General features: G+C 37.9%; 1 protein-coding gene across 1 annotated transcript in view; it reads right to left on the bottom strand.

The window, feature by feature from the left end:
• The window catches only part of PDE11A (phosphodiesterase 11A), a 409,487-nt gene that overhangs the window by 187,392 nt on the left and 195,536 nt on the right, over positions 1–26,559 (bottom strand). The window contains exons 7-8 of the mRNA XM_002749280.6: positions 2,915–2,990; positions 516–583 (exon numbers count right to left, since the gene is read on the bottom strand). Coding sequence (XP_002749326.3) covers positions 516–583; positions 2,915–2,990 — 144 coding nt within the window. The remainder of the gene's footprint in view (positions 1–515; positions 584–2,914; positions 2,991–26,559) is intronic.

Below are 26,559 nucleotides of genomic sequence, written 5' to 3'. Positions count from 1 at the left end.
TTAGAACTATTAATAAAGAAGCTATGAGGTATTCTTGACTAGAGAAAGATAATCATGAGTTTTCATGTTGGCTACTGGTACAGTCTATGAGGAAGCCCATTCAAGGCTGACCTCTTAAGCTAGAGAGCCTGGAGTGAATGAGCAGAAGTGCATAAACAAGAGAAAAGTGAGGGCGGTACCCCTGACAGAGCTGGCTTAGGGTTTCATGACTCTGAACACACATAAGCAAGACAAGAATAAGACAATAACACTTTGGGGAAAAGAGAGGGAAATTCTGTCATAAAGCTAGGATAAAAATAATGGATGGTTACAAAATGATCCAATTCATAAAAAATGGGATCAAATCTCACTTAAGCATTTATACATTCCTTAAATCTTCCTGTAAATTCTGTCCTCCATTTAAGCATAATAATAATTGATTAATAATTATTTGTCTTTTCAAATTTGGGCACGCTTCAACCAGGGGACTATTGATGATTCTGTATAAACCTTGGTTTATACATTTATTTTCTTACCTCAAAAAGTCGTTGATCTGCATCATCAAAAGGTTTCCCATCAAGTCTATTTAACACTTGAGCCACTCCTGTGGGAAAAGAGTGAATGACGTGGTCATTTTTAGTACCGGCCATTGTGTTTCTCTAATAGAGTAACCCACAGCTAACTCTATGCCTCCTTTGGTAACTACACTCAGTTTAAACTCTAGTCTCTCAAGTACCTGCTGATTTCATGAGAATAAATCTGAGGTGGGCAGTCTATCTTCAAGGCTGATTTAGTTAGACTAGATCTCAGTAGAGTTTGGAGTTCTACCAAGGCATTAATCTGATTCTAGATGACTAGTTACAGTAACTTGAATATATCCCCCATATATTTATATGTATGTTTGTGGGTGTGTGCTTATACATATATATATATGTATAAGCACACACACAATTATATATACAACCTAGTATATATGTAACTGAATATGTGTGTATTCAGTTACATATATATCTTTCAACTGAATATATATATATGTGTGTGTGTGTGTGTGTGTGTGTGTGTGTGTGTGTATATATATTTCATTTTCTGAATACCTCTCCATACTTGAGAGGGGCAGTATGGCATCATGACTAAGAACAAAAGCGTTGGACTTAGATGGTCTGGGTTCAAATTTTAACTCCACCACCAGGTGTGTGACCTTGGGGACGTTAGCTAACTTTTTTAGCACTCAGTTTCCTCATCTGTAAATTGGAGATTAAAATGTTAACTATCTAAGAGGGTTATGACGATTAAATGAGAAAATGTTAGAATGTTTGTAAAGCATTTAGCATATTGCTTCATTCAGAGTAAATATTCAGGAAATGTTAGGAATTACTACAAACAATAAAAGTTGATTAATACAGTTAACCCTCAAAGCAAGGTTAGTTCTGTTGCCTGCTACCAATGGGGTACATGTGATTCTAAAAACCTAATTTATGAGTGGTTACTGTTTCCAAAGTTCACTTTTAGCATTAAACCAGGTGTTTTAGGGCATGACTTTCAAATCACACAAGTTTAACGAGAAAAATCAACTATCTTGAAAACCATTAGCCTTTGTCTTCATTTAGCACAGAAAAACAAAAAACCCGCTATAATTCTAAAATATGCTCGTATTTTTAAAAACACCCAACTTCCCACCTGGGAGGTAAGTCATCCTATGCTAGAAGATATATATATATAATGAAACACAAAACTATTAGCATGTAACAAGGCAAACTATGGTTCTCATTTTGAAGTAATAATGGATGTTTACTATTAGGATTGAAATGTAGGACTGTGAGATTGCCATGGAATATCAACAGATAACACATGGTGTTTCTTATAAACTTTCTCTTTAAACATAAATTTATTTAAAATTCTGTGCATAATGTGGTTTAATTCTTTGTACTAGAAGCTTAGATCCCAAATCTTAGAATATTCTTCATCTTCAATAATGTACCAATATTTTTATGCAGATTAAGCTGATGAAAAAATTATCTCAGAATTCAGATCTTGACAACACTCACAGAATATTAAATCCTTTAATAAGCAGCAGTGTTTTAGACTTTAACAGGCAATTTTAGGGGGAAGCAGAGAGAGGCAAATAGATGCATAAGCTACCAAATGAATTAGTGTTCTTATGTCTCTTAGGAAAAAAAAGTCACATTTTTATTGTGTTTCAGTAATTTCAACTAATTACTCCATCCTTCATGACTTCTCTGTTTCAACCATGAATTCTTGCTGGGGCTTCTTTCTTGATTTTGATGCTTTCCTAGTTGAGTCTTTTGAGGAGAAGGAAAGGGGAATGGAGGAAGTAAAAATTGGAAGCTGTTTTTCACCCATGATTCCTTTATTATGGGAAAATCTGGCCTATTTGAGAACTGCCCAGGCAGAAAGATGCATGCTCAGTATATGCCCAATAAATAGTGTTCTTTATTCCTTTGCCTTTATGCCATGTATAAAAGCATGGATATAAACACATTGACATAGTAAGAAAGTCTGTACTAGAAGTTAGGAAGCCTGAGTTTTAATCTTGACCTTCTACCAACTTTGTGGTTTTCTTGAAGTCATTTCTCTCTCTCTCTCTCTCTCTCTCTCTCTTTAATTTTTTTATCCTCTCTCTCTCTCTGCCGCTATTTCCACAAGGTGAGGTAAAAGAGTTCTATTGGTTGATAACTCAGATTTTCTTCAACTTTAAAATTTATTGGTTCTTTCGACTTAGTAATTATTTGTTCAAGTTGTGGTTAATGTTGATTCTTTAGGAGTCTGCACTTATGAGATTAGACAAGAGTGTGAGACATAGCTTGATGAGTCCTGGGTGTAAAAAGAGGGAACACACAAAAAAGACATGGGAGTATTTTAAAGCAAATTTCTGTTTCTTTATTCAAGAAGTTTAATTATTTAGGTAATTTCTTACCAATTATTTGGTGGTTGCTATTCCAAATAGGGACACAGAGAACAGATCTTATGTGAAAACCAGATATCTGGTCTGCCTAGAAAACAAGAAAGAAGTTAATTAAAATTGAAGCTTAACTATTTATTTCTGATTTACATTTTACCATTCTTTATAACAGATATTCAAAAATAACTTTAAAAAAGTTATTTTATACGTTATAACCTAATTTTATAATGCATAAACTCACTCACCTGCCTCCTTCATCACAATAAACATCCTACAGAAATCAAACCAAAGCCAAATATGAATCAACCAAAAAAATCCCAAACCAACCTCCTCCAATCCCTGTAACCATAGAGAATTGGACATGAAACTGTCTTGATCAAGACCACACCAGCAGACAAGAATTCCAGCAACTGTTTCTTCTCTGAGTATTTAAAGCACTTTAATTAAACCAGTGATCAATATTTATCTTTGAACACACTTGTTAGTAAAAAGAGTTTGTGCTTATAATGCAGTCATATTTATATTTATTTTTAACACTGTATATTTTAATTGTTACTAAATTATTACATATATTGTCAAATCTATACACAAAAAAGGTAAGATAAATGTAGAGGCTTGAAAATCTTCTTTCTGTTCCCCAAAAGATATCAGGAGGTGATAGATTTAAAACATAGAGGTATAATTATCAATATCAAACATTGAGTAACAAACTCCATTTAATATTACAAACAATGGTCAATATTTGAATCATTAGAGAGAAACTGCTAAGAGTGAAAGGGTCTTAGTGAGTTAATATGACCTTGATTTTTAGTGAGAAAGGTCAATCTACTGTTCCAATACAATAGGAGACAACAAGAAGATATCAAGGTCTTGGATCACGGATATTGAGATAATAAGACATTTTAAACTATTCTTTGTTGAAGGTAAGAGTGACATATTTTAAACACTTGAAACTGAAAGTTAATTTACACACCTAAATCTTATATTTGGATGTCTTTCTTTTTGACATTTCTCTTTGATATGTTAATTTTCCAGTACCTTCTATTCATTGTGCCAATATGTTAGTTTCTATTTTTCAATGTTTTTCATGTAGAAAGGCCCAAAAATTGTAAGTACACAGCTTAGTGGATTTTTTACAAAATGAATAGACCTATGCAACTACCATCAGGATCAAGAAATAGAATATTATCACCACCCCAGAAGCCACCTTCATGCCCCTTCCCTCTTCCCAAAAGACGACCACTATATGGCCTTCTAACACCATACATCAGTTTGCTTACTCTTAACTATATACAAAAGGAATCACTGAATGTGTGTTCTTCTGTGTCTGGCTTCTTTTGCATATTATGTTTTTGAGATGCATTCATTTTGGTCATTTTCATGGCAGCATGATATCCCATTATATGAATATAATACTGTTAATTCACTCTATGCTTGATAAACACTGGGTTACTTCCAGTTTGTAGCAATTACATATAATGCAATTATCAAAATTCTTGTACATAGTGCACATATGCATTTTGGATAGGCATATACACATAATAGAATTGCTGAGTTATTCACATGTTCAGCTTCAATAGATATATTTTTAAAGTTTTGCAAAGTGGTTGTACCAATTTACCTTCTAACCAGAAGTGTATGAGAGTCCCAGTTAATTTACATCATCACCAACATTTGATGTTGTCAGGGTTTTTTAAAAAAATTGACAATTCTGATAGATATGTGGTTGTATCTCCTTGTGAAAGAAATTTGATTATCTCTGATGACTAGGGTGACCATAAATTCTGGTTTAAGTCTGTTTCCCTGACATAATTATTAATAATATGCCTTTCATTCCCTAAAGTGTCCAAATTTGGCCAATAAATTTATGATTTTCTTACTTATGATTAATGAAGTTCAGAAACTTTTCATATATTTATCATCTACTTCTATTCTTTTTCATGAAGTGCCTGTTCAGAACTTTGGCCTTTTTTTCTAGTTGGGTTGTCTGAATTTCTAAAACTGGCTTGTAAAAGTTTCTTCTATATTCTAGATAAGAGCCCTTTACCGGGTATATGTATTATAAATACTTTTTTTATTCTATGACTTGTTTTTCCACTCTGTTAATGGTGTCTTTTGATTCAGAGGTCCCTAATATGATTTAGTCAAATATTTCAATTTTTAAATTTATGGTTAGTAGTTTTTTGGTCTTATTCAAGAAATCTTTCCATAGCCCAACCTCATGAAGATATTCTTCTGTTCTTTACCTAGAATCCTTATTGTTTTAACTTCCACATTTAAATTTACAAACCAACTGAAAATGATTTTCATGTATAATATAAGCTAGGAGTCAAAATTTTTTTTGAAAAGCATATTCGATTGATCCAGCACTGTTTTGAGTGAAAAAGCAATACCTCTCCCCATCACTCTACTGTGCCATTGTTTTCATTAATCAACTGTTCATATCTATTTGGATCTGTTTGAACTCTCTATTCTATTCCATTGATCTAGTATCTTTCCTTATGCCAATACCATACTGCCTTAAATAATATAGTTGTATCACATGGCTCAGTTTCTGGTAGTGCAAATCTTCCAACTTTGTCCTCCTTCAAGATTGCCTTTACTGTTTTTGGCCTCTGGCATTTGCATATCAATTTTAGAATCAATTTGCAGTTTATCCACATACACATACATTCCTGGGATTTTTATTGGTACTTTTTGAATCTATCAATTTGGGGGAGAATTGACACCTTTAAAAAACTGAGTCTTTCAATCCATAAATATCCCTTAATTTATTTAAGGCTCTTAAAATTTTTCTTAGCAAAGTTTGGTAGTTTTTCCATGTAGCATTTTTACATGTAATTTGTTATATATGTATCTTGATGTTTAAAAACTTAATGATATTGTAAATAATGTTAATATTTTATTTTTTAATGCTTGTAATTGGTACATAAAATATAATTGATATTTTAATATTTAATTAGTATCCATCAATCTTGCTACATTCAGTTATTAACTTTAATGTCTTACCTTTAAAGTGTTTTGAATTTTCCTGCCACATGATAACATCGTCTTATCCTTTAATTGTTATACATTTTACCATGTCATTTTAGATTATGTGATTTTTTTCTTTTTTAGTTTGTTAATAGAGTGAATTATATTGACTGATATTTGACAATTCCAGATGCAAAACCAAAAACATAAGCATAAATCATCCAGTGTACTCTTCCAAAAAATATTTATTTACCACCTCCTACACACCAGACACATTGCTTGGTATTGAGGACAGAAAAAAGAATTCACATAGTCATTACCCTTGAGGTACTCACAGTCTAGGAAAGATAGCAATATTGAGATAAAATCAGTGTCCAAGTAGAGGAAGTTCGAACACTATTGGAAAGACAACAACTGACTCTGTTTAGAGAAATCAGGAACAGCTTGAGACCCTTTACAGTGAGTCTTCAAAGACAACAGTGATGATGATAAGCTCACATTTGTTGGATAATCACTCTGTGTCTGGCACACTGCTCAGCAGTTTCTAATATATTATTTTACACTTTTTACAACCACCCCATGAAGCAGGTACTGTTATCATCCTCTCTTATGAGATGAGACTTATTAACTGCCTTGGATGGGAGAGGCTGACTCAAAGGAACACAGCCAAAGGCAAAAACGCATCCATCAAAGTTAACTTCCAAAAAAACAAACTGGTTTTCTTCCTCTCCCTAAGGATAAAATCTGAATTAAGGCAATACCAGTAAGCATGAAGAGAAGAAAGCCAATTTTAGAGAGGTTTCAGAGGTATAATCTATAGACTTAGGCTACCCACAGCAGCACTAGCATGGCTGGGTCTGCTTTGTTTTGCTGAGGGCAGGGCACATAGCATTGTGCTGACCACTGGGTCTGAGGCAGCATAGAGTAGTAAACACAATTGTCTCTGACAACTCTGGGACAACAGTAGCCCCTGTCTAACCTCTCCTACAAAATTTGGGCAGCTAAGGGACAGATCACAATGAGCAAGAAGAAAATGAACATGCAGTAAGAAAGATAATTTAGAAGCTGGTGGTGAGAAAAAAACTTTAGGCTGTTCACCAGTTAAATAAAAGAGAATGTTGTTTACCCATCACTTTTAAAGCATTACAGTTCTCCAAAAGAGTTTTTTATTCTGGGAAAGTGGGAGTACACACTCTCCCCTCCCCATGGAGGATAACAATGAGGTTTCTGGTTTGCATAAAGGTGGAAGAGTTCCTTGAAGTGGGGAACACAGGAAATTTGAGGGAAATAATACAAACTCCCAATGGACCCATGTTACAAGTGAGAGGGGCTGGAGATACTAATCTTGGAGTCATCAGTTCTCTGTGTTAACTGCATGGGTAAAATCACCAAGAGAAAATGTGTCCTACAAAAGACTAAAAATTGAACTTTGGGGGACATAATATTTAGTGCTAGAAGAAAAAGGTGACATCAGTGACAGGGATGAACAAGAACTACAAAGCTCATGCTTTTAACCCGAGGGCTTTATTGCATCTGTAATGTGTGAACAGATTTCTACAACCTTCCTGGAAATAGGTTTATTGATGTGTATCCAGAGCCTAAAAAGTATAAACACATACTCTTTGACCTATCAATTTCATATGTAGGAATTTATCCTGTGGTAATTATCAAAGCTATGCCCAAAACTTTACATGTAAAAGTGTGAACCATAGCATTATTTATCTAAGATAAATATTATTCTGATTTATCAGAATAACATGAACATTCAGCTGGAGGGAGTTGGTTAAGTAAATCATAGCAAATTCCTACAACAGAATATTATGCATCTAATTGAAATCATGCTATAGAAGAATAGTGACTCATAAGGAAAATATTTAATGTATTAAATGATAACAGTGTACATGCCTGTGGGTATATAAAAGCATATTATATACATTGAAGAACCCCAGAAAAATTATGACCATAATAGTTTCCTTTGAATTTCTTGGCTGTCTACCGTCATACCATGCTGAATGCACTTGATCTCGTCTGAATTTCTTTATGAGAATTTTAAAATTATCGTTCCTAGTTTGTAAATTTTAGATAATAAACACAGATAATTTGTCCATAAGGGAAGAAGTCATTTTCTAAGTAGAACTAAGGGGGAACAACAGTGTCCAATGCTATAGAACAGTCTAATAAGATAAGCACTGAAAATGGCTTACTGAATTTAGCAACATAGTAGGATAATTGAAGACAAAAATGGTCAAGGGAAGAAAGGATGTGATCAGGAATAAAAGTCAAGTGGTTAGTCCTGGAGGAGAGGAAGGTCACACTAAGAAAGCATAGCTACATCTATTCAGAGCTGGAGTCTTGTGTGCGCTGAGCACAGGAGGAGAGAGGAAGCATCAGAGAATGCAGATGGTGTCTTTACTGTGGTTGAGGAAGGAGGTGAGGCCAAGGAATGGTGATGATACACATGCTTGATGAGCCCAATTAGGTGGAAGAAGAGAACAAGAAAGGATGACAGAGTGTAAGGAGAGTGAATTTTTCCACTGTAAAATCATTAATGCAATTCCTTAATTGGCTATTTGTGGTAGCAGCTATTGTTTCCAGAAAACTGTGCTAATCCAGGTTAGTTCATGTAACCATAAGAAAAGACAAGACCCAGGAGTCCATTTTATCCTCTGTGGGGCTGGAGGAAAAGGAGAAGGGAGCTTAAAGAAGCATGAGATATCTAAAGAATCAATTCCAAACAGGGAGAAAGAGTAATAAGCAAGTACGAAGGAAAGAATCATTCTTGTTCATCAGATAACCCCAACTCACCACATCAAATCAGTCAATGGAGCTCAAAAATGCCCATCAGCCATAGCACCCCAACAAAGTCACCCAAAGTTTCAATGCCGCAATTTTATCATCAATATTTATCTCCTGAACACCAAAATGGTAACATTGGTTATCTCCATATTTTGACCTCACTGCTGATTGTCATCTTTGTGCTTTTTCTTGTTTTCCAAGTTGTTTGATGAAATTTTGTGTGTGAAAGGGTTTCAAAATTTGTAAGGAGTTTTACAGATACATATATTACTAATATTGAAAGGAATACCTGCCACAAAATATCTGCTCTATTGTTCCACAGGGTGCCTGCTTGGTCATTCTCTGTTTAACATTCACACCATTAGTCTCAAAAGTTAGACCACATGAGACAAAGCAGCCTTTCTAGAAGGCAATAAAGTAAATATATTTCTTGGAGTGTTTAGTTCTTCCCAATTAAAGACATGTCTACTTAAAAATGTTACCTAGTTTCTGTCCTCATGGGGCCTTTCCAATTAATGGATCTAATTAAAGATGGTTCAGCTCTCGGAGCCATCAACATGTACTTGTTACATTTTTCAGCCTCAAAAAGGTGGTCAAAGGATAGGTTAAATAAATTGGTGATAATATGACACTATTTATTAATGTTTAGTGTATTTCCTTTCTCTAGAAAGATATATACAACTTTAACAATAATCTAAAGCAATAATCTATTGGTGAGAAATTCTAGTAACAGGACAAGCTAAGGGAGCCAATGTTCCAAGTGAGTCCCTTGATTTCCATGAAATAATAGAGAGAGAATTGAGTTTGGCCTGTCTTACCTGCACATAGGATCAATCCTAGTGGTTTGTAGAATAGTGCCAGTGAATTCCTTAAATTCCTAACAAAATAGATGATTGTGCTTGGAGCTGTGGTATTTTCTCCACTGCCCATGCAGCAAAGAATCTGTTAGATTCTTAGAACCGTGGGACTTGTATTTGTTTTCACTACATACTGCTACCCCATTCTATATTTTATTTAAGTCTTAGTAATCCCCCTAACCCTTAATCTTCGTTCCCCTCCTGCTCATCTGTAATTCTTACGTCCACTGTCCAATCTACCCTTTTTCTCAGGTAAGGTTCTCAAACTGGTTCACACTAAGTAACAGAAACAGAACACTTGCCAAGAGCAAAGGCGTTTCAGCTGATACACAGAGCTTTGTCTCTTAATGTTTTCGATTTTGTACATTTCCCTTTGTAACAGAAGCATAATTGATAGATCAGAAGCTGTTACAGAAAATAGAGAATGACTTGTCCTGCCAGGTTAGCTATCAGTAGCCACTGAATGGGAGTGCCGGAGTGCTCCACCACAAAGATCTGACAGGCAAAATGGGCTTTAATGCTCTATGTCAGAGAATCTGAGCCTGGAGCCCCAATATCCTTAAGTGCTACATGACACGGGTAAGTACTATTGAGTTGTCTATAATAGGCTTTAAAAAAATCAGGAGAGACTTTACATGGAAGAACTGCACAGGACTGAAGAGCTACAGAGTTCAGATAACACCACCTTAGTGTTAACTGTGTAACTCTGGGCATTGGCCTTCCATGGCAGAGGAGATCTGGGTGCTAATGGGTTTCCCGCCTCTCCTGAATTTGTAACAAATAAATGGACCATAAAATCCATCCATGCATAAGACCTGCCCACTTTTTAGTTAATTTCTAACATTCCCTTTGTTGAATGAACCTTTACTATTTACATGTTGAGTCCAAGTGTTCATTTTTATTGTAGGCAAAAAGCAAATGTTGCATGTGATGGCTCTGAATATTCTCTCCAAAACTATACAAATGTAAGGAAATACTAAATTAAACAATACAACATAATACCTTAGACTGAATAAATAATGACTTGTTTGCTTTAGTGTATTTGTTTTAATGCGTTCTTTGAATCTAATAAGAAGAGAAGGGCAGAAAGTGTCATAGTTGATATACTAGAGTGCAACCAACTACAGAAAGTTGAATTCAGAGGCACAATGCCAGTTGAAAGCAAAGACAGAATGATTGTAATGGTGAAGATATTTGTAAATAGAGTACGCCTTCCAAGAAGTCACCTAATACAAGAGCAGGTCATCTGCAAATGCAGTTTATGTACATGCTGTTGGGACAGTCTCAGACAAAGCTCCTAGTTGGAATAAATCCCAAGAAACAAAGGCAAAGGCAAACAGAAAATAATCCATCTGAATTCCCCAAAGATACAGCAAGGCAAGTTGACTTGTTTAGATCTTGTATTATTTCAATCATGGTTTTAGATAATTGTTTATGACTTTAAGAGACCTCACAATAACTTGGTACAACGTAATTTCACATAATATATAGAGAGTCTAAGATTGTAGAACATCTTTAAAGTTTTTCATGATTATAAAAATAATATGAACACATGAAAAATTTAAAGCAAAAATAAAATCAAAAGCTCTAATTCTGCCATCTTTAGAAACAGCAACCATTAACAGGTTGGTACAAGTCCTTCCTCACCTTTACCTATAAATATGTAAAAAGTTCATATGTCAATATATATTTCATGACATAAAGCATATTCATAAATTACAGGTAGTTAATATATTCAACAACATTGAACAATATTCAACAAGAATGTTATTATGTACTAAACATTGTTCTAGGCATTGGGGATATATCAGTGGAAAAAAACAACAAAATCCTCACCTTCATAGGGCTTACATTTTAGTGATAGAAGAGACATGGTAAATAATACAAAAATAAATGAATAAATTATATGTTAGAAGATATTAAGATGATGGGGAAAAAAAACAGAGCATGATAAGAGAGGTAAGGATTGCCAAGGGTATCAGGACTCACCTGTCAGATAACATTTGAACAATGGTCTTAAAGAGAAGATATGAGCCATACAGCTATTGGAGGAAGAGCATTTCAGCTGAGAGAGTAGCCAGTGCAAAGCCCCTGAGGTCGGCGTGTGAGTGGCATGTTGTAGGAACAAGACTAGTGTGGCTCTCACAGTATGAGTAAGGGATGGAGGTGGGTGATAGGGTGCCAGATGGTGCATGGCATCGTAGATCTCTGAGAGAATTGCGAATTTGGCTTTTACTCCAGTGAAATAAGGAGACACTGAAGACTGTGTGAGCAGAGTTGTAATATACTTAAAATTTAATGGCTCTAACTATTGTGTTGAGAAAAGAGTATAGAGGGGAAAAGTGAAAGGAGAGGGGCAGTTTAAGAGGATTTGTACATGAAATAGTTCAGGGAGGATGGTAGCTTGGATCTCGGGGGTAGCAGCTAGTGGTAAGAAGTGGTCAGATTCTGGATAAATTACGCAATTGAACTTCCTGATGAATTCATGTCCAACATGAGAGAGAGGGAGAATCATGCCTAACTTTTTTGACGTAAGCATCATGAAGGATCATGTGGCCTCAACAGCGATATAGAAACATATAGAGGGGCAGGCTTGGGGGGCAGGAGACTGTGATCTGTGTTTTAGACATGTTAAGCTTAAAGTATCTATTAAAAATATGCATATACTGCTTATGTATATACAACCACATCTATTATTCTATACATACTTGTATACATTATTTTAAACATAATTCTCTGTGGTTTACTTTTTTCTTGTAGACATTTAAAAATATCAGGATATACAGATTGCTTCATGGGATAGGCATTTTGCATGGACTAACTTTTAGTCTTTATTAGGGTATGATAGGCAAAATTCTAAGACAGCCTCTAAGAATCCCACCTGCCACCCCCCCAGCTCTGGCCTTCTACATATCTTGAATAATCCCTTCTCTTGAGTGTGGACTGGCTGGGCCTGTGAATATGATAAGTCACTTCCTTGGTGATGTTACATTACATGGCAAAGACGATGAAATAATCACTCCTGAGATTATATAAGCCACTCTGGGTTTTATGTAAGCGTCTATCACAGCCAACTGGAGTGAAATTCTCCCATTGGCTTTGAAGAAATAAGCTGCCGTGTGATGAGAGGGCCACATGCTAGGACTCAAGGGCAATCTCCGGAAGCTGAGATAAACCCTGGGCCATGGCCAGCAGAAAAATGAGAGCCTCAGTCTACAACTACAAGGAACTCAATTCTCTCAACAACCTGAATGAGCTTTGAAAAGAACACCATGATCCAAATAAGAATTCCACAGGACCAACCCCTTAATTTCAGCCTTGTGAGACCCTGAGCAGAGAACCCAGCAATGCCGTGCCTAGACTTCTGACCCACAGAAACTGTGAGATAATAATCAGGTGTTGTTTTGGTCGGGCACGGTGGCTCACGCCTGTAACTCTAGAACTTTGGGAAGCCGAGGCGGGAGGATCACTTGAGGTCAGGAGTTCAAGACCAGCATGGCCAACATGGTGAAACCCTGTCTCTGCTAAAAATACAAAAAAATTAGCTGGGCATGGTGGTACACGCCTGTAATCTCAGTTATTCAGGAGGCTGAGGCAGAACAATCGCTTTAACCCAGGAGGCGAAGGTTGCAGTGAGCTGAGAATGTGCTACTGCATTCCAGCCTGGACGACATAGTGAGACTCCATCTACAAAAACAATAATAAGAATAATCGGGTGTTGTCTTAAGTGCTGAGTTTGTAGTGATCTGTTTTGCTGCAATAGAAAATTAATATACATAATAATCGTGACAATGTCTTTAGAAACAGACATGGATACCCTGTTCCCATGGAGCAGATGACTGTTAAAACTACAAAACCAATGAACAGATGACCCATGAACGTGAGAGTTTCTTGTACTACAAATATAATATTATACTGAGTAGGTCTTTTCTGTCTTACATTCTTTTCATAGAATGTTGTAACAGAATAAACAGCGATTTTCATAAGGTCGCAGAATTCAAAGCTCAGAAACTTAGTTCTGGTTCTGTGAAATCTTATATAATCTTTTGTCATAATTTTTCCACCCATAAACCAAAGAGTTTGGCCTTAAAACTATGCATACTATCAAGCCCAGCAAGTGCCACTTTTGAGAGTCAATTCAAACAGGCATTGAGAAGGCAAGTAATCACTATGGCTTACCTGCTAAGTCTGCTCTGTTCGACACAAGGAGGGAACACCATTAAATATTTAAGGCAATCACTAAGAGAACACCCAGCAGGTAAACCACTATGATTACTTGCCCCATAGCCCTCTCAGCAGGCATCTGACAGCACTTGGGATGGGGTTTACATCACATTAAAGATATCTCTTTGTAGCTTCTATCAAAAGGAAGACCGACTGTTTCAAAACTGAGGTTTCAAAATAAGGATCATTCTCTTGCTGCATATTTTTGGGCAGAGTTTCTAAGCACTCCCACAAATTATATCAAGATAGGAAAGACATAAAAATTGGAAATCTAGTTTCCCTTTATACTTTAACTGTCTGCCTAAAGCAAAGCTTGATAGAATAAATTATCTCTTACTAACAGAAAATAGTCACTGGCTTTGTAAATTCCCAAATTGGCAAGCTTCCTATGCTAGTCCAAATTGACGAAGAAACTATCAAATGCACACAAGCGGATTGAGGTCAGCACCAGCAGTTATCAATCTGAAGAATTCACAAATATGGTTTATGGGGCAAGTCATTCGTAAGTTTTTGCTGAAATATTTCATTCACATAACATGGAACACCTCCCTATCCCACCGACACTGATCAGGAAAACTCATTTGGGCTTAACATGAACAAAAACTAACATCTATTGTATTAAACCACAGAAATTTTGAAGTGTATCTATTACTTTAACTGATACAGGGATTTTAAATGTAGTCACCAGGGCTCTGTTTGAAATATACATGTCTAACTGGTTTTAGCTATATGCTTTAAGAATTGGTGGGTTGCATAGGCTTGGCAGTGCAGACATTACAGTAGGTAATGGAGCAGGGCAGGAGAGCCCCGAGCTCCCCCCCTCCCTGCCACTAATGTCAGGTGACCAGGTCAGGTGGTTGTTAAACGGTCTCTCTAAAATAATAATTGGCTACAACAAGTGCCAAGGAAAGGCAATCTCTCCATAGATAGAAAAACCCTGAAACTAGTGATCAGTAGTGGGATGGTTAATACTGAGTATCAACTTGATTGGATTGAAGGATGCAAAATATCGATCCTGTGTGTGTCTGTGAAGGTGTTGCCAAAGGAGATTAACATTTGAGTCAGTGGTCTGGGAAAGGCAAACACACCCTTAATCTGGGTGGCCACCATCTAATCAGCTACCAGCACAGCTAGAATGTAAAGCAGGCAGAAAAAACACGAACAGGTCAGACTGGCTTAGCCTCCCAGCCTACATCTTTCTCTCATGCTGGATACTTCCTGCCCTCAAACATTGGAGGTTTGGGAGTTCTTCAGCTTTGGGACTCGGACTGTCTTGTTTGTCCTCAGCTTGCAGACAGCCTATTGTAGGACCTTGTGATCACGTGAGTTAATAGTCCTTAAACTCCCATATGTGTGTGTGTGTGTGTGTGTATACATATATACATATACATATACATATACATATACATATACATATACATATACATATACATATACATATACATATACATACCATTCATCTTTAGTCTGTATCTCTCTCAAATGTATCCTGAGGCCTGGGGGCTCCTTTGAGAAAATGTCTTCTTTTTCCTCCTCTGTCCTCTCCTCACAGAGAGGTAATTGTGTCCCCATACTACAAGATACTTTCCTTGGGTGCTTCCTCCAAACTGGGAAAAGTTAATTTCCCAAACCTTAAGCTTCTTGGCTTAGAATTGAGCTCAGGGGAAGGGAACCCAGAAGCCTGACATGCCAGTAAAAGGGTAAAAGTTTTTTTTAACCAGTCAGACTTTTGGTCCCTCCTATCCTGTGCAAATCAGTAAAAGGAATGGTAAGGATCACTGTTTATATTCTCTATAAAGTTTTGATTAATGAAAAAGGATTTATGAGGTTGGTCTTGAACTGTAGCCAATCTGGTATGCTTTGCATGTCTCTCTGTATGGTTCTATCAGAAAGAGGAGTACTTTAGGATAGGATGCAGGTGTAGGACCCCATAAGTCCACTTTTAAAGTCATCCCAGCAAACTGGTCATTAACAAACTTGGCTGCAGGCCTGCATCTTATTTTATGTCCTTGGGAGCATGACCTGTAACCATATGGCAGTACTTTGTTTTAGTCTCTGACATTTTACAGTGGTGGCTAAGGTTCAATCCTGGCTTGGAGAATGAGTAATAGCTGTGTGATTTCTACCATTTGATTCCCTTCCCCTCCATAGACAACTTCTAGCTTCCCTTCTTAAATCTTCCCTTTCTGAGCTACTGTTAAACATTCTAGATGTTATAAAAACTGCTTCTCCTTACTTCCTCCTTTGAAAATACTTCGTACACTTGTGGTTAAGTTGTAATCTTAATTGAGGCTCGTTGGTTTTACCTGTGAAGTTACCTTTGGTAAAGTTCAAAAACCAGAAACATTGGCTGCTTGGCATGGCTAAAGTCAGGTAATAAGGGACTTAAAAGGACTTTCTTAAGGAGTGTTCAACTTAATGAAAAGGGGATACCCACGTATGTTTAAAGGACCTTTACAGTTTTTTCTCTTTTTGAATCTTGCTTTTCTGGAAAAAGTTTCTTCTCAATTGACTGAAATATTTTTCTCCATTTTGTCTTGCCACTCTTAATGCACACATGAGAAGCCCTAAATTAATTGCTGATGGCTTGGGACTCCTTGGGAAAAACAGAAAAGGCACCACAGATCCCATTTTGTTAGAAACCTCTGTTTTCCTCATGGAACCCCAGATATCGGAGGCAGATAGATCCCTCTCAAAATCTGTTTTTGTCTTCCAGTCACACCTGTTTGTTAGGCCCTAGAAAATGCATGCTTTCCTAGCCTTGCTCTTAAAGGGCTCCACCTAGCGGCCAATAATCCAATTAGATTGACAAATGAAAAAATCTTACAACTACTGGATTTTTTTCTGTCTGTGTAATCATATATGTGTTATGTGTGTTATGTTTATATAGAAAAGTGCTCTAATTAGCTTGAAGAAAAATAAGCACTTAGATAAAATATTTTTTTAAAAAGATAAGAGTAGTAATACCTTTTAGTTCATGTGACTTTAATCTTTGAGAAATAACAACAGTCTTAAAGATTAATGGTAAACTGCAAATGTCATCAAAATGTAAATAGGTGGTCAAAATTATGCAAGTCAGATACTATGTTTGCTAAATATTTTAAGGTCGTAAACTGCTTCTTTGACCTTTGAGAACTGTTCGACTTGCCCGCTTTACAACTTGATAAGGCCTGGAGATATATGAAATTAACTAAATCATTAACTATGCTGGAAGGAGTCAAACTTTATTGGCACCTAGTACATATTTTTTTTTATATATATATATTTTTATTGCATTTTAGGTTTTGGGGTACATGTGCAGAGCATGCAATACAGTTGCATAGGTACACACGTGGCAGTGTGCTTTGTTTGCTTTCTCCCCTTCACCCACATTTGGCATTTCTCCCCAGGCTATCCCTCCCCACCTCCCCCTCCCACTGGCCCTCCCCTTTTCCCCCCTTTAGACCCCAGTGTTTAGTACTCCCCTCTCTGTGACCATGTGTTCCCATTTTTCATCACCTGCCTATGAGTGAGAATATGCGGTGTTTCATTTTCTGTTCTTGTGTCAGTTTGCTGAGAATGATGTTCTCCAGATTCATCCATGTCCCTACAAACGACATCAACTCATCATTTCTGATTGCTGCATAATATTCCATGGTGTATATGTGCCACATTTTCCCAATCCAGTCTATCATCGATGGGCATTTGGGTTGATTCCAGGTCTTTGCTATTGTAAACAGTGTTGCAATGAACATTCGTGTGCATGTGTCCTTGTAGTAGAACAATTTATAGTCCTTTGGATATATACCCAGTAATGGGATTGCTGGGTCAAATGGGATTTCTATTTCTAAGGCCTTGAGGAATCACCACACCGTCTTCCACAATGGTTGGACTAATTTACACTCCCACCACCAGTGTAAAAGTGTTCCTTTTTCTCCACATCCTCTCCAGCATCTGTTGTCTCCAGATTTTTTAATGATCACCATTCTAACTGGCGTGAGATGGTATCTCAATGTGGTTTTGATTTGCATCTCTCTGATGACCAGTGACGATGAGCATTTTTTCATATGATTGTTGGCCTCATATATGTCTTCTTTCGTAAAGTGTCTGTTCATATCCTTTGCCCAATTTTGAATGGGCTTGTTTCTTTTTTTTCTGGAAATCTGTTTGAGTTCTTTGTAAATTCTGGATATCAGCCCTTTGTCAGATGGGTAAACTGCAAAAATTTTTTCCCATTCTGTTGGTTGCCGACTCACACTAGAGACTGTTTCTTTTGCTGTGCAGAAGCTGTGGAGTTTGATTAGGTCCCATTTGTCTATTTTGGCTTTTGTTGCCAATGCTTTTGGTGTTTTGTTCATGAAGTCCTTGCCTATTCCTATGTCCTGGATGGTTTTGCCTAGATTTCCTTCTAGGGTTTTTATGGTGCCAGGTCTTATATCTAAGTCTTTAATCCATCTGGAGTTAATTTTGGTGTAAGGTGTCAGGAAGGGGTCCAGTTTCTGCTTTCTACACATGGCTAGCCAGTTTTCCCAGCACCATTTGTTGAACAGGGAATCCTTTCCCCATTGCTTGTTTTTGTCGGGTTTATCAAAGATTGTATAGTTGTATGTATGTTGTGTTGCCTCTGATGCCTCTGTTCTGTTCCATTGATCTATATCTCTGTTTTGGTACCAGTACCATGCTGTTTTCATTACTGTAGCCTTGTAGTATAGTTTGAAATCTGGTAGTGTGATGCCCCCCGCTGTGTTCTTTTTGCTTAGAATTGACTTGGCTATGCGGGCTCTCTTTTGGTTCCATATGAAGTTCATGGTGGCTTTTTCCAGTTCTGTGAAGAAAGTCAATGGTAGCTTGATGGGTATAGCATTGATTCTGTAAATTACTTTGGGCAGTATAGCCATTTTCACGATATTAATTCTTCCTAACCATGAACATGGAATGTTTCTCCATCTGTTTGTGTCCTCCCTGATTTCGTTGAGCAGTGGTTTGTAGTTTTCCCTGAAGAGGTCCCTTACGTTCCTTGTGAGTTGTATTCCAAGGTATTTTATTCTTTTTGTAGCAATTGTGAATGGCAGTTCGTTCTTGATTTGGCTCTCTTTAAGTCTGTCATTGGTGTAGAGGAAGGCTTGTGATTTTTGCACATTGATTTTATATCCTGAGACTTTGCTGAAGTTGCTTATCAGTTTCAGGAGTTTTTGGGCTGAGGTAATGGGGTCTTCTAGGTATACTATCATGTCGTCTGCAAATAGAGACAATTTGGCTTCCACCTTTCCTATTTAAATTTATTTCTTTTTTTCTATTTAAACCTTTATTTCTTTTTCTTGCCTGATTGCTGTGGCAAGAACTTCCAGTACTATATTGAATAGGAGTGGTGACAGAGGGCATCCTTGTCTAGTGCCAGATTTCAAAGGGAATGCTTCCAGTTTTTGCCCATTCAGTATGATATTGGCTGTTGGTTTGTCATAAATAGCTTTTATTACTTTGAGATACGTTCCATCGATACCGAGTTTATTGAGGGTTTTTAGCATAAAGGGCTGTTGAATTTTGTCAAATGCCTTCTCTGCATCAATTGAGATGATCATGTGGTTTTTGTTTTTGGTTCTGTTTATGTGGTGAATTACGTTTATAGACTTGCGTATGTTGAACAAGCCTTGCATCCCCGGGATGAATCCTACTTGATCATGATGAATAAGTTTTTTGATTTGTTGTTGCAATCCGCTTGCCAATATTTTATTGAAGATTTTTGCATCTATGTTCATCATGGATATTGGCCTGAAGTTTCCTTTTCTTGTTGGGTCTCCGCCGGGTTTTGGTATCAGGATGATATTGGTCTTGTAGAATGATTTGGGTAGGATTCCTTCTTTTTGGATTATGTGGAATAGTTTCAGAAGAAATGGTACCAGCTCCTCTTTGTGTGTCTGGTAGAATTCGGCTGTGAACCCGTCTGGACCTGGGCTTTTTTTGTGTGGTAGGCTCTTAATTGCTGCCTCGACTTCTGCCCTTGTTATTGGTCTATTCATAGTTTCAGCTTCCTCCTGGTTTAGGCTTGGGAGGACACAGGAGTCCAGGAATTTATCCATTTCTTCCAGGTTTACTAGTTTATGTGCATAGAGTTGTTTGTAATATTCTCTGATGATGGTTTGAATTTCTGTGGAATCTGTGGTGATTTCCCCTTTATCATTTTTTATTGCATCTATTTGGTTGTTCTCTCTTTTCTTTTTAATCAATCTGGCTAGTGGTCTGTCTATTTTGTTGATCTTTTCAAAAAACCAGCTCTTGGATTTATTGATTTTTTGGAGGGTGTTTCGTGTCTCAATCTCCTTCAGTTCAGCTCTGATCTTAGTTATTTCTTGTCTTCTGCTGGGTTTTGAGTTTTTTTGATCTTGCTCCTCTAGCTCTTTCAATTTTGATGATAGGGTGTCAATTTTGGATCTCTCCATTCTTCTCATATGGGCACTTATTGCTATATACATTCCTCTAGAGACTGCTTTAAATGTGTCCCAGAGATTCTGGCATGTTGTGTCTTCGTTCTCATTGGTTTCGAAGAACTTCTTTATTTCTGCCTTCATTTCGTTGTTTATCCAGTCAACATTCAGGAGGCAGTTGTTCAGTTTCCATGAAGCGGTGCAGTTCTAGGTTGGTTTCTGAATTCTGAGTTCTAACTTGATTGCACTATGGTCTGAGAGGGTGTTTGTTATGATTTCAGTTGTTTTGCATTTGTTGAGCAGTGCTTTACTTCCAATTATGTGGTCAATTTTAGAGTAGGTATGATGTGGTGCTGAGAAGAATGTATATTCTGTGGATTTGGGGTGGAGAGTTCTGTAAATGTCTATCAGGTTTCCTTGCTTCAGGTCTGAGTTCAAGCCCTGGATATCCTTGTTGATTTTCTGTCCGGTTGATCTATCTATTATTGACAATGGAGTGTTAAAGTCTCCCATTATTATTGTGTGGGAGTCTAAGTCTCTTTGTAAGTCGTTAAGAACTTGCCTTATGTATCTGGGTGCTCCTGTATTGGGTCCATATATGTTTAGGATTGTTAGCTCTTCTTGTTGTAACGATCCTTTTACCATTATGTAATGGCCTTCTTTGTCTCTTTAGATCTTTGTTGCTTTAAAGTCTATTTTATCAGAGATGAGGATTGCAACTCCTGCTTTCTTTTGCCTCCATTTGCTTGGTAAATTTTCCTCCATCCCTTTATTTTGAGCCTTTGTGTATCCTTGCATGTGAGATGGGCTTCCTGGATACAGCACACTGCTGGGTTTTGGCTTTTTATCCAATTTGCCAGTCTGTGTCTTTTGATTGGTGCATTTAGTCCATTTACATTTAGGGTTAATATTGTTATGTGTGAATTTGATACTGCCATTTTGATGCTAAGTGGCTGTTTTGCCCATTAGTTGTTGTAGATTCTTCATTATGTTGATGCTCTTTAGCATTTAGTGTGATTTTGGAATGGCTGGTACTGGTTGTTCCTTTCTATGTGTAGTGCCTCTTTCAGGAGCTCTTGTAAAGCAGGCCTGGTGGTGACAAAATCTCTGAGTACTTGCTTGTTCGCAAAGGATTTTATTTTTCCTTCACTTCTGAAGCTCAGTTTGGCTGGATATGAAATTCTGGGTTGAAAGTTCTTTTCTTTAAGAATGTTGAATATTGGCCCCCACTCTCTTCTGGCTTATAGAGTTTCCGAGAGATCTGCTGTGAGTCTGATGGGCTTCCCTTTGTGGGTGACCCGACTTTTCTCTCTGGCTGCCCTTAGTATTTTCTCCTTTATTTCAACCTTGTTGAATCTGACGATTATGTGCCTTGGGGTTGCTCTTCTTGCAGAGTATCTTTGTGGTGTTCTCTGTATTTCCTGCATTTGAGTGTTGGCCTGCCTGACTCTCAAGGTGGGGGAAATTTTCCTGGATGATGTCCTGAAGAGTATTTTCCAGCTTGGATTCATTCTCTTCATCACATTCTGGTACACCTATCAAATGTAGGTTAGGTCTCTTCACATAGTCCCACATTTCTTGGAGACTTTGTTCATTCCTTTTTGCACTTTTTTCTCTGATCTTGGTTTCTCATTTTATTTCATTGAGTTGATCCTCGACTTCTGATATTCTTTCTTCTGCTTGGTCAATTCGGCTATTGAAACTTGTGCATGTTTCGCGAAGTTCTTGTATTGTGTTTTTCAGCTCCTTTAATTCATTCATATTCCTCTCTAAGGTATCCATTCTTGTTATCATTTCCTCAAATCTTTTTTCAAGGTTCTTAGTTTATTTGCGTTGATTTAAAACATGTTCTTTTAGCTCACAAAAGTTTCTCATTATCCACCTTCTGAAGTCAAATTCTGTCATTTCGTCACAGTCATTCTCCATCCAGCTTTGTTCCCTTGCTGGTGCGGAGTTTTGGTCCTTTCTAGGAGGCGAGGTGTTCTGGTTTTGGGTGTTTTCCTCCTTTTTGCGCTGGTTTCTTCCCATCTTTGTGGATTTAAACACCTGTCGTCTGTGTAGTTGCTGACTTTTCGATTGGATCTCTGAGTGGACACCCAGATTGTTGATGATGGAGTATTTCTGTTACTTGGTTTTCCTTCTACCAGTCTAGCCCCTTCACTGTACGACTGCTGAGGTCCACTCCAGGCCCTGCTTGTCTGAGGTGTACCTATAGTGGCTGTGGAACAGCGAGGGATGCTACCAGTTTCTTTTTCTGCTATCTTTGTCCGAGGATGATGTCTGCCAAATGTCAGTCTTATGGATATAGAGGGGTCAGGGAGTTGCTTGAGGAGACAGTCTGTACTTTGTAGGAGCTCAAGTGCTGAGCTGTGAGCTCCGTTGTTCATTCAGGGCTGCTAGGCTGCTATGTTTAGTTCTGCTGCAACCTAACTCGTAAGAAAACCCCTTTTTTTCTCAGATGCTCTGTCTGGGGGCGGGTTTGGGCTTTCCTTGTGAGTGTCCGCCTCACTGTCCTGCCCAGCTAGGAGGCAGTCTAGTCACTTTTTGCCTGCCGAGGCTTCGCCCTGCTGGTGTGAGGTTCACCCTTTTGCTGCAGGCTCTGCCCGTCTGCTGTGGTCTCCGCCCTGTTGCCACGGGCTACGTCCTGCTGCGGAGTCTCTGTGTTGTACCAGGTTGCCTCAGCAATGGCAGGCTGCGTCAGCAATTGGCGTGTACCTCAGTAGGGGCTGATTGCCTCGGGAATGGCTGATGCCCCTCCCCTACGGAGCTGTGCTTTAAAAAAAACCTTTTCACCAGGAGCGTTTGGAATCGCCGTTTTGTTTGTCGCACTGCGCTCCCCCAAACGCTGAGTCCCTGGGATTTCCTGGGCTGGGTCACAGTTCAAGACCCGTTCAGTCTCAAATTCAGCCCTCTTGGGTCTCAGTTTGCTGGTTCAACAGGGCACCCGTAACAGTGCGCTTTTGTATGGAGTGCTGTAGAGTGCCTTTGTGCTCCGGCACAGGCGGGAGCCACACCGGCTGCACCGGCCGAGACCTCTGCCTAGCATCCCGCGTCTCTTTTATACCTGGGAATTTCCCCGTTCTGTGGGCAACTAAGATCCATCTGGAAATGCTTCCCCGACTCACCCTCTCCACGCGTCCAGCAAGAGCTTCAATCCTGGGTTGTTCTTACAGCGCCATCATGAGTCCTCCCCTCTGATAATTCTTACAGAGTTTTGTCATGAATCAAAGACCAAGACGTATTCTCTAGTCAAGTGCAGGCCATACGGCTTCTTTCCTTGTCTTGACTGTATAACTTTTGACCACATTTCAGTTCTGCATGGCTGAAGAGCCCTCAGGAAACTCACAGTCATGGTGGAAGAGGAAGCACTCACCTTCCTCATGAGGTAGCAGGAGTGAGAAGCACCTAGTACATAATTAAAGCAACTTACTTAGGATTTACATTACTGTTAAAAACTGCTAAGGGTTACCATTATAACATGTAATTGAGACCACTGAAAATGTATTTACATGCAAGACGTGTAAGAAATGGTGTGTAAAATGTGTTTTTAGAAAAAGAGTTTTATAAGGCATGGAAATGTAACATTTTGCCTAGGGTTTAAGAATTGTTTTGAATTTTATGAGATAAAGCTGAAGGTTCAAACAAGTTGTGGATTGACTGTAAAAAATTAATCTTGCAAAAGGAATTCTGTGCATCAACATTTTAACTAAATTCAAAAGGGTATGATATGGTTTTTTCTATAAATTGCACATTGAAATAAAAGCACAAGATTCTTTTTAGCAAAATTTGTAAAAGGTTATAAAAGATTTATAGGAATCTTACCTCATGGTTAAACTGGTTAAGACTGGATAGAAGTGTCTATAAGATTTCATTAGAAAATTGAGTTGACATTAATTGTAGACTAATGTAAGGGTAAAATTTGGCTTTCTTTCTCTCGAATAAGATTTTCATGTAATGTTAGAGGATAATGAGAGGGTTTTTGCCTTAAAAATTTTCTTTAAGTCATCATTTTGGCTAAATAAATAGCTTATGGTAATCCAGAATTGTATTTCATAATATCAAGTGTTCTAAATCTCAAACATATTTAACAGACTTCCAAAAATCAAACTGCAGTTTCAAAGTTATCTTTCCTGACTCCTAGCTTTTGGATGTTACAGAGGGCCCCTGGAGCATCCAAAAGAGAGGTAAACAGGATTATTCAACATGTTTAGGTAAACGGAATTGCCAAAATGATGCTTAATTTTCTTCAGGTTATATTTCAGTGAATAACATTAATATATGTTCCAAAATTGTATAGGATTTCTAAAATTCTAATGTCTGAGTATGTGCTATTGTCATAATTAAGGATATTATGTTAAGTTATTGTAAACCACAGAAATAACCACATTTCTTTGTCAATTTTGTTTTTAACTTTAACAACCCTGGACATTTTGCTATTCACAGACAATTATTGTCTTGTTTTGATCCTCTTCAAAAGATGGTTTATAATCAGCTGTAGAACATTGGCAGGTGATTGGACTAAAGGAAAAATGTACAGGCAACCATGGCATTGGACTAAAGAAAAAATGTACAGGACTCATGAAGAGCTGAAGTGTTCATGAATATCAAACAGAACAAGAGTTAACTAAATGGACTGAACTAATAGAAAACTGAAGTAATCTTTTAAAATTTTTGCTTAAAACATTGTTCATCCTTGTTTTCCAGAGTCAAGGAAACTTTTATTTTGAGCAATTTACAGTCCTGCCTCAGCCTCCTAAGTAGCTGGGATTACAGGTGGATACAACCACGCCTGTCTAATGTCTTGTAAGTTTAGTAGAGATGGGGTTTCACCATGTTGGCCAGGCTGGTCTCAAACTCCTGACCTTGTGATCCTTGGCCTCCCAAAAGTATTCTTAACTCATGGCAATACAGTTATTTGCATCAGTGCAATAAGAACCTGTTTTCTTTTGCAACCTGATGCAATTAAATAAACTGTTTCTTTTATCTAGGCTTTGACTGGAATGACACGCTCTCCTTTAGGGAATCAAGCTTGACTTGCAGAGCCAATAAAAGCCCCTTGGGAAACTGGCCTCATATCTTGTTTACAGTTCCCGTACAGGGTTCTAACCTGTGTTGAGTAAAGAATGTCACTTTCTAATAGGCAAAAGAACCCCATATTCTTGGGACCTGAAGAAGTTAGGAATATACCTAACTCATAGATATTTGAGGATACAAACCTATGGTTGGGCTTGGCTTTAGAAGTTCTTATCTGAGATTCCTTGTGGAACAGAGTTCCTTCAAAGCCAATTTAAAAGCCTATGTGAAAATGATTATCCTTGCTTCACTTTATGTGAATAATCAAGCAAAATATAAGGCTAAAGTTTACTGTGCTAACAACTCAGCCCTATCATGATCTGTTTTTAACAAAAATGAGGACTGGAGAGAGAAAAATTGTGTTTCAGAACTTATCATACACTTGTCATTATATTCTAGTCTCAGTTGTTTTTATGTTTTTGTCTGCATTTTAGACTAACCTTGCTTATTCCTGTGAACCAACCAGTGATCTCTGGCTGCAGCTCAGAAGAAACAAAAGGGATGGGTAATGTAAAAATCTGGATCAATATTCTAGTTCTGGGAAGTTATCCTATAAATTCTGCCAGGTTATAGGAGTAAATAGGGTGCCCATTATCTGGAGGTTTCCTTTTTTAAGAAAATTATACCAAGAAAGCTAACCAAATCCAAGCCCTATGCACTCAAATCTTAGCAGACATAACTATAGCCACTAGTTATCTGGGCATGCCAGCAGCCTTGGGAGTTTTGAGTTCTCCTTACCCCCCACTTTTGTTTCATTTTGATACATCTTCTAATAACCCAGTTTGTCTCTCCCCTTTAGGCCATTGAACTCCAGACGGTCATGCTACCAGAACCTCAGAAAATGGCTCCCTTTCACTAAAGACCCTTAGATAAGCCTCTGAGGAAGATCTGACTGCCATCTTCCCAAAACAGTGCCCCCTGTCAGCAGGAAGCAGTTAAGATCAGTCTTTGTCCCTATTCTAATGTCAATTAGATGTACCTCTTCGGAGAAGGAATGATAGAGGCAAGAGGCAGACAAGTGCCTAGGCAGAGAAGGAAGGGTCCCTGGAGAATCGGTGACCCACCTCATGAGTATTTACACCAGTTGTTTTGTGCAGATAAGAGAACCTGCACAGGGGGCTTGCCTGCATGCCTGCCGCAGACTGGAGGGCCACATGCACTGGGGGAATGGGGTGGAGCCACCAGGAATTCACACCTTATGCAAGGAGGAGCCTGGCCTCTTCAACTCATGTGTGGTGGTCCTGAATCAATTTGTGAGGTGGAAACCTGCTTTCAGGACTCCTCTCTCTTTGCTGAAAGCCTTATTTTCACTTAATAAATTCTGTCCTCTTCACCT

Source organism: Callithrix jacchus, chromosome 6, assembly GCF_049354715.1.
Source record: "Callithrix jacchus isolate 240 chromosome 6, calJac240_pri, whole genome shotgun sequence".
NCBI lineage: Eukaryota > Metazoa > Chordata > Mammalia > Primates > Cebidae > Callithrix > Callithrix jacchus.
This window is presented reverse-complemented; position numbering and strand designations above follow the sequence as displayed.